This window comes from Hippocampus zosterae, chromosome 18 (genome assembly GCF_025434085.1).
Source record: "Hippocampus zosterae strain Florida chromosome 18, ASM2543408v3, whole genome shotgun sequence".
Classification (NCBI taxonomy): Eukaryota; Metazoa; Chordata; class Actinopteri; order Syngnathiformes; family Syngnathidae; genus Hippocampus; species Hippocampus zosterae.
In genome coordinates this window covers 7401838-7415399 of record NC_067468.1, presented here as the reverse complement: position 1 = coordinate 7415399, position 13562 = coordinate 7401838, and the positions used below count along the sequence as shown (strand labels likewise).

Sequence of the window (13562 nt, the reverse complement as noted above, 5' to 3'; positions counted from 1 at the left end):
AAGTTCAAATACAACAGAACAGATTGCAAGTTTTCCAAATGTCGCATCCAAAGGACAAAAATACCACAAAAAAAACTGGTCAAAACTCAACTGCCATTTGAGTTTTGAAAGTATTCCAAGTTTGGACGGTGCTAAATATTCCATCAACGGATATCTTCCCTCTTGCATTCTATTTGTTTTGATTTCCGTAGGTGCGGACCTAATCTGTCTCGAAACTGTGGTGGTCTTGGTACGGTTCCCAACAAACTCAGTTGCAATTTGGTTACGATCAAAGTGAGCCAAGTGGCAAGGCATTTTGGTTTGCTTTGCCTTGATTTTTTTTAAAGTGTCACAATATACCAATCCAGGGCATAAACAAGTCAAGTTTTCAAGTTTCCAAACCTATCATGTCAGGAAATCAAACCACGGGCGTGAAAGCAAGCTACCAGCAAATGTGTTTTTCAATGTATGTAGTACAGTCTTAAATCAGAGTTATAATTTGCTGCTCTTGCTAATAAGGTCATCGAGATTAAAGGATGCCAGTTTTGGCCATTTCTCCAACACTATTTTGTTCAAATTGAAAAATCTGCTTTGCCAAGAGACATCTGGGGCCCGATGGCAGTCTAAACAAGTTTCTATCTTAACGTTCCAGATGTACATCACCAGTACGATCAAGACCAAGTCCAGTCGCTTGGCCAAGCCTGTACTTTGTCTGGGCACTCTCTGTTCAGCCTTCCTCACTGGACTCAACCGGGTTTCAGAGTATCGAAACCACTGTTCAGACGTGGTGGCTGGATTCATACTGGGATCAGCGGTTGCACTTTTTCTGGTGAGGACAATGTGAATTAGAGAAATGTGATAATAGATTTGGATCGTGACGTTCTTATTTCCCTTTTTCTATATATTTTTTTTAATCTTCTGAAGCCTTTTTTAGGCCTAATCCCAAATGACTAATTCAATTATTAATTCAAAGGTTTACCACGTTCTGTAACTCAGGATTGACCTGTTGTTGGCGCCATCTCTGTTTTGAGTGCAAGGCAAATCACACTCGCCATTTTAGGGTCCCCCCTACCCTCCTTCCCAATTCAAAAACAATTTGTTCCACAGTCTCAAGTGCTTCATTAGATGTAATTGCTGTTTGGTCCTCATGGGTGAAGAGAAGATAGGAGAAGTGGGAGACGACACAGCGAAGACTGACAACATGACAGAGGAACGGGAGCCCTACTGGCACAGAGCATCATTTTAATCAGGGGATTGGATTGTTCCCTCTGCCAAGGTTTTAACCTGCATCCGTCTGTTTGTTCGTCCGTCTGTCAGCAAGTTCCTGCAAAAACTATCAGGCTGATTTGCCTCACGGGGGGAGCTTGCGCAGGGCTGCTGTCAATACAAGACTGTGCTTGTACTTAATCACAAAGCATTTTTAGCTGTTGATGTCCAACTCGTTGTTTCAGAAATCAAGGAAAGGGTTGGGAGCCTCCGTGTCCAATTTTTGCTCTTTTGTCCAGACGTGGTGAACATACTGGGCCGAATGACGAAGGCCGCTGTAACCCTCTGCGCAACTCGGTACTGTAGATTAAATTAGATGGATGGATTGCTAGATCGATCGATACTGTACTATAATACCCTCTCACACCACATCAAAAACAAACCCCAAAGAAGCCTTCTAGAGGGATCTCTAAGTGTAACAGACATTTGGGTGTCCAACAATAAAATGGCCTCGTGTTGAAGAGTCTTGGCATAGTCACCTCACCTGTGACCCTGAACAAGATGAGCATTAACAATTCAAAACTGAAAAGATGGACGGACTGGAAGACAATAGAGTGAGGGAGGTTAGCTCATGCGGAGCCGCAATTTGTCATCCTTCTTTTTTAAACGGACCTTGAGGTTTGTTTGACTTCAGTATCATCATAAGTTGTCTGCCCCGTTCAAGGCCACTGTAGAACCCATTTGTTGGTGTCACAGACACAGGTTGAGAGGATCGATTATCTTCTGCTCTGCACAAAACGTCTTGGAGATGTTAAATTGGATTCTCTGTGTTGCTTCCAAATAAACAATCCAGCTGAGTTTGGGTGACAGGAAAAACAAATTGGAGCGAAGATTGCCTCTCACTTTAGTTGGGAGTTTTCAAACAAGACGCTGTGTGGATGGTTTATTTAAAATGAGGTTTCTTGCACGGGATCAGATACAATCTGTCATGACCACAAGGTGACCATCTGGATTAATATCGAACACACAGTGTTTGGATTCACGCTACCACCCTGCATGGGTTGATAAAGAACAAGAATATTTTGTTTTTGGAGAATTCCAATATACATGTTAATAAAATAACAAAAGTGAACTCCTTTCATCGCCATATTTCCTCTCACTGAGTGAACTTTTATTTTTTGGAGCACTTTAACAACAACCGCGGCTGTAACCAAGTGCACATAACATCAACCATGAAACAAACCAATTAACAACAAAATAAATGAAATGGATGTACCATACAGTGTCGAAAAAAAGCTCTCTTGGCATACCGGAGGTCCCAAATTGTATTGCTCGTTATGTGAACTTCAGGTCCGATGAGAGAGATTCTGGAAGACTCTTTAAGTGACGACTATGAGGGCTACTCGAACGCACTCCACAATTGCCGGAGATTTTCTCCTGGCGTACCGCATCGAAACTGCCAGATTACTTTCGATTTTGCCATAATGAAAAACATGGACAGGGAATATGGTGTATTATTAACTACTGTGTGGACTCGCATTGTTTTAGGAACATTACAGATTGGCCAAGACAGAGCTGCATACACAACTTCCAAGAGGTCTTCAAATAGTCTCCCCTGAACACCTTCTTTATGGTGTCTAATCCCCCCTAAATGCCTGCATGCGGACGTATGTGTGAGGTCACTTGATCCCCGTGGATCAGCGCACCACATTTGCACCCAATCTGCTCCGTACTGACTCGCCTTCATGTTGACTCAGGGTGTGTGCGTGGTGAACAACTTCAAAGGCGTCCACGGTGCCACGAGCAAACAGAAGAGCGAAGATTACCGCGGCCTCCCCCTGATGACTTTCCCTCGCGTCGAGAGTCCTCTGGAGACCCTCAGTGCACAGGTACAACCCTTTGCATTGTTTTGAGTCTCTCAAAGCTTTCAGGATGCAGATTTCATTGAACTGCTTTGCCATTGTTTAGTCTGTGTGTGTGTGTGTGTGATTGATTTTGATTTTTAAGACAGAATGCTTTTCTTTCTTTCTCGACAAATGGCTCATCAACAAAGCACGGGCATGTTTGCATGTACCTTGTCCTCGTCTCCCCAATGAAACACTTAACAGAAGCATTCCTGACACTCACCTGATGATGTTTTCCTCTTTCCATTCGCCACAACCCTCCCACCCTCCACCCTCTCCCCTTTTCCGTCCCCCCTCCCAATTCCTTTTGTTGTGCCTAAAAACTTCCTCCGTCCTCATCCCTCTTTACCCCCTGACCCTCACGACCCTCCCCTTCACAACCATTTTCAGAACCACTCGGCATCAATGACGGAGGTCACATGACTAAGGGGGCAGCACCGGGTCACGTTTGCGTCTCCGCAGCACTTCCAGACACAATGAAGGACGCATGTCACGTGACTTCGATTGCTTACCAAAATCAAAGCCTGATCTATCTGTCTAGTTCACCCCCCACCCCCCTCCCCCGGCGGGACGAAATCCACCATGTTTTGTGATGGGCATCCGTGTTACAAAACAAACGCAAGCACAGATTGTTTTTCTTCATAACAACTCATTGGGGCATTTATGTTCCTCCGAGGTGTTCTGTTTTTCGTTGGAGGTTGGTGTTTTTGCACATTTTGTATGAGCGATTGCAGTTTTCTCGAGCCTGACAGCGTTCCGCCTGCACACCTCTGTGTTGCATCGCATCCTGTCAGGTGACTTCCCTACGTTCACCACATCCCCGTCCAGTCCTGTCCCCATCAGTCTGAAAATGTGCTATCAAACACGAGCAATGTGGATGTTGTCATTCTGTGATGTTTGTCATTTGTACAGAAAAAAAAGAGAAAGAGAATCGTTCTTTTTTTATTATGGTTGTATATGAATTGACCAAGTCGGGTCGAATTTTGTAAAGATTTTTTGTTAATCTGTACTATTACAGTGCTGGATTACCAGCAATGTGTATGTCGCGACGCGGTATCCCTAAAAAACTCAACATCATTTCATATTCAAATAATATCTCAATAAATGGCCTAAAATTTTAACGATCTGTGTCAAAACAAACATGAAGTTCAAAGTGAGACATGAAATTACCGTATGTTACCGATGTCTTTTTTTTTTTTAGGGACCCTTTGGAAGTGTTCACTTTTAAATGTATCTGGATTCTGGTTTTGTTGATCGGATTTTCTTTTCGGAGAGGTTCTGCTGGGCTCGCGAGTGCCAGACCACTCCGAAACGAAATCCCAGTCTGTACACTGTAGAAACATGTTTTGGGAGAGTAAATGGCTTGCTCTAAGAACTGGCTAAGCCCTTTTCAAAAATTGTGAACCAGGCTAATGACCTTCTTCACCTTTCCTTCTCGAGGTGTCCCTCCCACACCCACCAATGGATTGTGATGCAATGTTGTGACTCCATTTCCTCTTGGAAGAAAAACGCCCAGCATGAAGAGCGAAGTCAAGATGTTTTATAAATATTCAGGATTTGAATTATACGCTTCAACATTGTGATTATCATTGTATTTTATGATGTTTCAAAGGAACTCGTTTCATTTCAAAATGCTGCATATTATTTTATTTTCATTGTTTTGTTCTCAAATGAAATAGTCTGTAGCAACAGTGTGGTCTCCCGTGTGTGTTTTTCCCTGAAATCTGAAATGTCTTTGGTTGTGTATGTGTTTGTGCAGTATAGAGTGAAGGCCAAAAAGATGTATAAATCGCATTTTAACATTCCAAATCTAATTTGGGCTAAAGAACTTCAGCATCCTTATTTGTTGCCGTTACAGAAGCATTAAACGTGTATTTTGTAATGACCAACTCTGCTGTGGCCTTAAATACACCGGCGAAGGATTGAAAGTCCCCACTTAATTCCCCATGCATGTTTCTGGATTGTGGGAAGAAACTCAAACAAGCACGTGGAGACATGAAAACTCCACGGCCAGAGCCGAGCTGACAGCTGTGCGTTGCATTGATCTTATTATTAAGAGGAATACTGTATTTTAAATAAAAACGGGCACCTCTCTTGCAACTCAGGGCTGTTTGACGCAGTGCACGAATGAAGGAAATGAGTTTTCTCCCGGAGATTAAAAAACACACACACATACACCTTCATTCATAAAACAGAAACATGAAAGTCATGATAATTTCATAAAGGTTAAGTGTTAGATATAGTTTTGTGTTTCAGAATACTAATTATAATTTATAAAATAATAACAATAATAAGTCTGATGGTGTAGTCGTACACTCGCCGGATTTGTGTGCGGTCAGCTTGGGATCGGTTCCCGCGCATTGACGGGATAATGCGGGTTTGAATGGTCGTTTGCCTCTGTATGTGCCCTGTGCCTGACTGGCGATTGGTTCAGGGTCTGCCTTCCACCAAAGTCAGCTGGGATAGGCTCCTGCAACTCGCCGTGACCCTGTTCAGGATAAGCGGTGTTGAAAATGGATACACGGAGGGATAATACTAATAGAAGTTTAATGGTGCGTTACTTCATAGGGGAGAGCTCCTATTGGCTGCGCGGACCCAAGGGTCATAGATTGCTGGCTTGATTGAAATATAAAGGAGACGGAGAGAATCTTGGCAGCAGCAACGTGTAGTGTTGAGGAAATGTGCTGACCAGTTCACAGCCTGAAGACTTCACGTCATGTTGCACTGAAGCATCGTCCAAACAAAATGTTGACTTGTGTTGTTAGCAAACAAATTATGCACCCGTGTCGCATGACGGGATGCTTTCCCTCTTCAATCGACATTCCTCAGACAGAGGATTAGCACAAGAGCACAAGATCGACGAAAACCAGACACTTTGACACTGTTTTATTTGTACTGAAGTCATTCTGTCACGGCATTATCAACTTTAGTGACAGACATGTCTGCACAAAGCACAGCACACTCTCTCTCTCAATCTCTCTCTCTCCCTGTCTCAGATTCACAAAGAAAGCCGGCTGCTGTGCAGGGCACTTGCCCTTCTGCTCTGTCAGGTATTCATTTCAGTGGTGACAGTCTGCATTTAAAACCTTGAAATATAAGAGCATGTTTGTGCGCGAGTCTTTGAGTGTGTCGCAGGACTTGACTTTTGCCAGACTCTTACTCAGTTTTGTTTTCTCCAAGCAACGTAAGTGAGGGATGGTGCCATAACCAAAGATCGGTTCAAGGCAGGCAGTGGTAGGGCATTATGTAGCCGACAGTGTTGTTTGTAACTACAATGGAGTTAAATTTTTTTTTTTAGACTGGAGAGTCAAGTAGCTGTAGGTGAATTTCAGTGGCACTTGAGCGAGAAATCATGCAATCCTCACAAATAAATTTCACATGGACTGGTGCAAGTGCAAAGGAGAGAGGTCAGTCTTTAATGACAGAAGTCCAAAACTTGCAAATAAGAAAAACAGGTTTCATCACAGTGAGGCTATTTCAGTTGTAAATGTTGAAGGTTTAAAAAAATGTCAGTTGTGTTTTGTGTGTCCTATGTCAGATTCAACAAACAATACACCAAATACATGAGGTTGTCTGATGCGATGATAGTTCTTGAGCTTTGTGTGACCATGACAGAACAACAATGACCAAAAAAAAAACAAAAACTGTTTGCTCTGATCTTGAACCCTTATGCACCCGATCACTGTACTCTAGTCGTACCTCAAGACCGGATGTCAAACTCTGCCGAGGAGTGTCCCGAAATGGCATTCAACGTTCACAGACTGACAACGTGATTACCAGAAAATAAGAGACCCAAGTGAAACCAATAGATTTACAAAGCTCAGATGTCATTGGTAAACATGACAAGGTTACGTCAAAATCGAAGTGACATCAAGACTTCATGGCTAGGTTCAAGCTCAGGTCATCACCAGTGAGCCATGGACATAGACTCAGGTGATTTGGCCCATTTGGCTTAAATACCTATGCGTCTTCATATCTGGGATCAGGCTTATAGTCGCTGCAAAGCGAATCTGTTCCTTTGAAGAGGCGAGGCTTAGAGGGGAACGTGTGAGAGAGGGAAGCAGTAGGGAATGGAATGAAAAAAAAAATGATGTAAGGGGGTTAAAGAGGTAGTGCAGGGGATGGTTTACACAGCTCACCACAAACTGAAACAAGAAAGGAGGGACTGACTTGGTGCTTGGTACCATACATTGCCCACTATTCCCTGCCAAATGCAATTCACATGTCAAGAACTGATTGACAGATTCTTTTGGTGCTAACCACAAGATATGATCCGAAAACAACCTTTCAGTCCAGTGATCAGATCAGGGATTCTCCTGAGCCTTAAAACAGTGTTCACCAATAAATGCTCAAGCTGCATCCATCAGGAGTACGTCCTCTTGCACGACCACCACATGAAGGAAGTTTTCCCCGGACAAATGAGGGAAAAGTTTCAGAACTCTGGGAGTGTGTCTTGGTGTTGGTTAGTCTGTTGCTGGGATTGTGTGTACTGTGGCAACTGGTTACACTGGGGTACAGTAGCTCGACTTGGTGTAGTCTGGTTTGCGAGTGGGTTTTCCGATTGGTACTTTTCAAGTTCTCTCTTCCTCCTCATGGCCGACTGCAGCTGTTGCTTGATCGCAGAGATTTGACTCTCCAGTTCTGACAGCTCTTGCGCCAGTGGAAGGCGGCCCACACCCAGCCCAGGACCACAATCGCCCACACCCAAACCCAGACACTGTCCTGGGGTCATGCCCGGCGCGGTGCACCCTTGCCCTTGCCCCAATCCTTGTGGACACAAGCGACCCACCAGGTTGGAGCGTCCATTGATGGTGGTCACAATGGGAAGATGTTTCTTCACTAAAGGAAGTGAATGGTGAAGAGGAAGAGCCGAAGCCGGTGGGAGAGTAAGAGGAATCTCCTGGGAAGGCGGGCGCTCCAAGTCATTGTGCGCCTCGTTCAGAAGAACTCTACGCCTGTTGCAGAGAGAGGACTCAGCGGGATTCCAGGATGCCGACTGGTTGTTTCCTTCATTGCACCTGAAGATGCAGAAAAAGAGGAAAATGTAACATACCCCCTTTTTTCCCAAACATCTTTAATATGCGGTCCATGTACTGATTCTTGGAAGCCACAGCCAGGGATATGGTGACCTCAAATTTCACCAATCAATACTCTCATCTCGTTTATACAGATTACATAACCTCAGTTTTACTTGGCCTCTGAATTATATATATAGGGATGAATGTACTATAAATAAATAAATTATTATCTAAAGGACATTAAAATATATAAAAAAATATATAAAGAAAATTGTATTGTCGTATTGCCAAGTCCTCAGGGTGGAGATAAGGACCGACAGCAGAAAAATCTGAAAGAATGCAAAGCATTTAAAACTACAGACCAACAAAATAAATCCGGCGGATTTTCGAAGCAAAGAGAAATTCTAGCCCAGGAACGAAGGTCTTACTAGACCTGGCAGCCTTATGTGTGACTGAGCTGAAACATGAGCTGGTTGAACATCGTTTGTGACAGAAGCTGTAGCAGCCTCTGACACAACAGTGACTCCTCTTCGTCTAAGTCATTTCCATCCCCGCCACTTGATCCAAAATCAAGATGTATTGGGCCTGTTCAGCAGTTTTAGACTGCAACACGCAACAATGTTGACTTGTAACGCAATATGTGGATTTATATTCATTTGCTTTTACACATTCGCCTCTCCGCAACGGTCTTTCAATTGTTTAAGATAGTTTCGATTGTGTTTTACACAAGGTAGCCATCACATACTTCTGTAGTAAAACAAAAATACAGCCGGAACTCCATGTTTTAAAATTCTATATGACAGGATGTGTGAGGCATGAAACACAACCGATGTTAACATATAGTACGATTAATTATTCAAACAGCAATAATTAATTTAGTTTCACAAGTGTTAAACACAACTACAAAATGGTTGGGTTACACTTCTCCGTACCATTTAGAGGTCATTCTCAGGATTTTTCCACATGTAATGTTCAAAAATAGCATGGACCAGATACTGTACATGCACTTAGTGAGATTGTCCACCCTCTCATTGCATCTAATTATTCATTCACATGTTCATGATGTGCATAAATATTAATTTTGACAATGTTCCGAAGTATTACAAATGTTCAGTGTACAGCTTGCTGTGCATCAAGGTATTGTTGCAGCCAATGACAAAGATCCGGCCCGTTATGCCATTACAACACTGCACAGCTTTTAACAATTGACTCACATTTAGAACTGAAGGTGTTACTAACCAAAAAGTGGGAAACATTAAACCATCACACATCTTGGAGTACAACGACACCAGACGTAAAGTACCGTATTTTCCGCACTATAAGGCGCGTCGGAGTGTAAGGCACACCTTCAATAAATGGCATATTTTCATATATAGGGTGCACCCCATTAAAAGGCGAGAAGCTATGATAGTGGCTGTGTTTGCGTTATGCCTCCACTGTATGGCGCTATGCTAAAGGCAATACCATACAATACAATACAGCTTTATTTATATAGAGCTTTCACAACCGCTGCAAGTGTAATAAAGTGCTTTACAGCGCTTTATATTTAAAATACTACGTCCAAGAAATCATAATATTGATCCATATATAAGGCACATTGGATTATAAAGGCAAGTATAAGGATTAAAAGCCAAGTCCAAAAAGTTCATCAACTAATGAACATATGGCAACCCCTGGTAAGAACAAAACAATTCAACAATTTAAAAACACAAAAATAAAAATACCAGTTGGTTCCAGTGTTCCTCCATCTAATAGTTTAAAAACATCACTTTCACTAAAATGATGATTATAATTTCTTACATGTGTATTTCCATAAATGTCATTTTTTGAGCTATATGATGTTAAAGACAAAATATTCAATCACAGAGTCTAAATGGGGTATCAATTACCTTACAACAACAAACTTTCTCTTCATCACCTTGTCCAGTGCTGCCTTTGGGTACTTTTTGACATTTTGGTCGCAAAAGTCAATGACTTGTTTATGCGAAAACTTATTTTGGGGCATATTCCCATTTTATTTGATAAAACTGATGAATCAGAGATGCTTTGACAGCACAGCATCAGTCGTCTAACTGTCGTTCCTTCAAGCTTTTGTGGCCCAGAGTTCTTCATAATCTTTTCTTAACACAAGTTAATAACATTTATAACCTAAAACCTTTGTGATGTAATTGAGAAATCTTTCATTTTTGTTCACTCTAATTTAAGCGATACAGAAAACACGTTTTTTTCCTGCAACACACCGATGGGTTGGCAGTCTTAATATCATTCGGAACGACACAGTGCAGAAGGCCCCAATTGAATGAACGGCGTTCCGCCGGCAGAGTAATCCATCCTCATTACTCGGACATTCCTCCTGATTTGGAGTGTCCTCTCTGCGTGTAGGGCTAAGTCGGGACAAATTTGAAACAGGAGCATAAAAGCGTTTTTTTTTTTTTTTTTTAAGAGAAAGAACAAAACAGAACTCTTGCTCAGCCGAAGCTCAATGGACACTTTAATCCCCTCTTCAAATCATAGAGCTACTAGAGTAGGACATGAATCATGCTTATTTGATCATCTCCAGTCATTCGGACTCATGGGAATATGTACCTAATCAGACAGCTACAGTGGGGGCAATGATGGAATCATGGCTTTTTATTCAACTTCCGGTACTCTAAAAAATTTTTTTTTAATGTAAAAAACTTGGATCAGTGCAGACCGACACCAAGTTAAAAATATTGTTGTCTAAATTGCAACATAAATAATCCAGGCAAAGAGTAGATTAAAAAAAGTATATTTATAGAACTATAAAAGGAGTCTTGAGTTTTGTTTCTATGGCTGTCACATAACCAAACACACCGCAACAATATTTCAGGATGTAAACATGACATGGTTATCACCTCAATTTCCGTTGTAGCTAATTAGCTTCCAAAAGACTGATCAGTTTTATTTACTTCCCCATTAAAATGGGTCCCTAAACTCCCACTTGGATGTTAATTGGTGTCACTTATTCTCAGACTAATATCTCAGCAATCCAATCCCGGAGGATTTAGGAAAGTGACTCCCTGCTTCAAGTGTATTTTTTTCTGCATTGATACGATTCACTTCCTACCCAGCATTTCCATATAAAAAAAATTCTGTACAGTACCTCTTCTCAGGCTTGGTGACAGTTGGCAGCTTGTCATCGGCAAAGACTGAGTTGAGGGCTCGGTGTAATCTCTGGAGAGCAAGCAAACATATCAATTATCACTTATTTTTGGCCTCAAACAAACTCGGGGGGATTAGTAATTAGAAGAACATTTATTTTGGGTTGCTCCAAAAAGTTTTTTTTAATTAAATACTTATCCAACGGTTTTAAAAATGGGCCTATCACAATCGTTATTAATTGTACCTCAGGAATTTCCAACATCTTTGTATATTTTGGCTATATATTGATTTATACAGTATATATAAACCATGTATGCTAAGCTAATTGGAGACTAAATTGTCCATATGCCCTGCGATTGACTGACAACCAAGAAGAATAAATCTTTTAGGTTTTTTCACATTGTGAGTCCATATAGATTTGTTCCAGTGATGTACTTTGTTGGGAGTGCTCACAAAAAGAACCAGAGTGTGTAATCAGACCGTATTATGAATGTTACAGCTCCCTGCCGTGTTCAGAATGGATCATTTGGAGTGTACAGTGAGTGAGCAGAGTACCTGGCTGGTGTGCAGCCAATATTTGAAGCGTGGCTCCTTGACCCTCGGGATCACCAGTTTATACACGATGTGTTCCGCAATGGTGGTCAACAGAGATAAGGCCACACCCACACACAGCATCACAAAGAGCCCGGAGAAATGTTTTATACCCATCTGTAAGGTCTGGATTGAGAAACAGAGAAACAGCAAAGTCTGTGTTTGAAACGCTTTACAAACCGCTTGTAAATTTTCAATGAAAAATCGAAATGTTTTGGTATCACGGATGGAGACACTGTCATTGTTCCAAAATCAGCTGTGCAAGCCTGCGTGCACGTCACATTCAAAGCACCCGCACGGTGGCTATTTCAGCCTTTTAAATGACAAATATTGACTTCAAGTCAGTCCTCTTAAGACTGAGTCTATGGACTGAACACTGAAGCAGAACATTGCTTCAATGTCTGTTGAAAGAGTACCGTATATTTTTGTGTTGAAGACATCCCACCCAAAAATATATTTTATTTAAACTGCTGAACTGTTTAAAGGTCAAGTGTATAGCCTACAGCAGGGGTGTCCAAAGTCGGTCCTCAGGTTCCACCGTCCTGCCTGTTTTCCAGCTCTCTCGGGAACAACACACCTGATTCAAATAATCAGGGTCGTTCTGATGCTGCTTCGGAGCTGGCTGATGACCCATCATCTGTATTAGGTGTTTTGCAGGTCGTTGTCGTAGTGAAAAACAACTATTATATGTCCGAAAATTCCTAAGACAGACATTGATTCAGGATGATTGTTACGACCATGAATTGAAATTGGCTTGAAGTAAAGGTATAACACTGAAAATGCAATTTATGTATACCAGTGGCACTTGGGAATTTCCCTTTCCGTGTTGTGCAATGTTTTCCAGTTGTTTATCAATTAGTGCACACAGGAGGCAACTCAGTTTGCTTTTCAGCAATCACAGCAATCCTCTTTTTTTTATTGCCGAAAACATTAACCTCCATTTTGTTTTTGGTTCAGCTGAAGGAAATGTATAGATATATGTGCATAGCAATGATAATCAACAAAAGGGGTCCTAAGACTGACTCCTGAGGGACAACACGTGTCATGGCCATTTGATTACCGGTACATTCAGAAATTGTAAACGTCACAAAATAACTTCTTTCCCCAAAGTACGACCTGAACCATTTCAGCACTGTTTCATTTTTTTCCTCTACCCAAGTTTCCAACCTGTTTAGCAGTATATTGTGATCGATTCAATCAAACGCTCCACTGGGATCCAATAATAATATTTTAGTTGGACATTATAAATCGTTTTTTAATTACATGAGGTTCTATTTTGAATAATTGTTTTTGAACGTTTTTGTGGTGGATGTGGGCAATATTCTTCCAAATAACAGTATCTTGCAATGCTGAAAAGCAAATGTGGAGCTTTGTGAACTGTAATAAGTTACTTGTCCCAAATCCATATTTTGAAGGCCTAATAAGGTTGTATGACCCAATCCAAGCAAGGAGGCACTTTACGACACCTCAAATCACAGCTGGCGGTTGAAACAACCGACTTGTCTTGCACAACAGTACAAGATGGACCTCAGGGGGCTCTTTGACTGCTAAGGACAAAGCAGAGTAACGCACGTACAGATTGGTTAGCAGCTGCAAGATCAGGGGGCAGACTTTCAATTACAAGTTATTGTACACATGGTAGTGGACGTTTCAACAAAACAATGACCTTGACTGGACAGCAATGTAGACAGTCTGAAGCGAAGAAGCTGGCAATCAAAGAATATATAAAATGTAAAATGCA

General features: G+C 41.6%; 2 protein-coding genes across 3 annotated transcripts in view; one reads left to right on the top strand and one right to left on the bottom strand.

Moving 5' to 3' along the window:
• The window catches only part of plppr1 (phospholipid phosphatase related 1), a 29999-nt gene extending 25219 nt beyond the window's left edge, over positions 1-4780 (top strand). Inside the window, exons 6-8 of one of the 2 annotated variants that reach the window (XM_052050312.1) lie at positions 632-808; positions 2943-3074; positions 4530-4780. In XM_052050312.1, coding sequence (XP_051906272.1) covers positions 632-808; positions 2943-3074; positions 4530-4574 — 354 coding nt within the window. In that variant the 3' untranslated portion in view covers positions 4575-4780. Of the gene's footprint in view, positions 1-631; positions 809-2942; positions 3075-3479 lie in introns of both variants that reach the window. The other variant, XM_052050313.1, reaches the window with a different exon arrangement.
• Positions 4781-6484: 1704 nt separating this feature from the next.
• Positions 6485-13562, bottom strand: part of grin3a (glutamate receptor, ionotropic, N-methyl-D-aspartate 3A) — a 32917-nt gene continuing 25839 nt past the window's right edge. The window contains exons 8-10 of the mRNA XM_052050236.1: positions 11786-11947; positions 11232-11302; positions 6485-8107 (exon numbers count right to left, since the gene is read on the bottom strand). Of these exons, the coding sequence (XP_051906196.1) occupies positions 7522-8107; positions 11232-11302; positions 11786-11947 (819 nt within the window). The 3' untranslated portion in view covers positions 6485-7521. The remainder of the gene's footprint in view (positions 8108-11231; positions 11303-11785; positions 11948-13562) is intronic.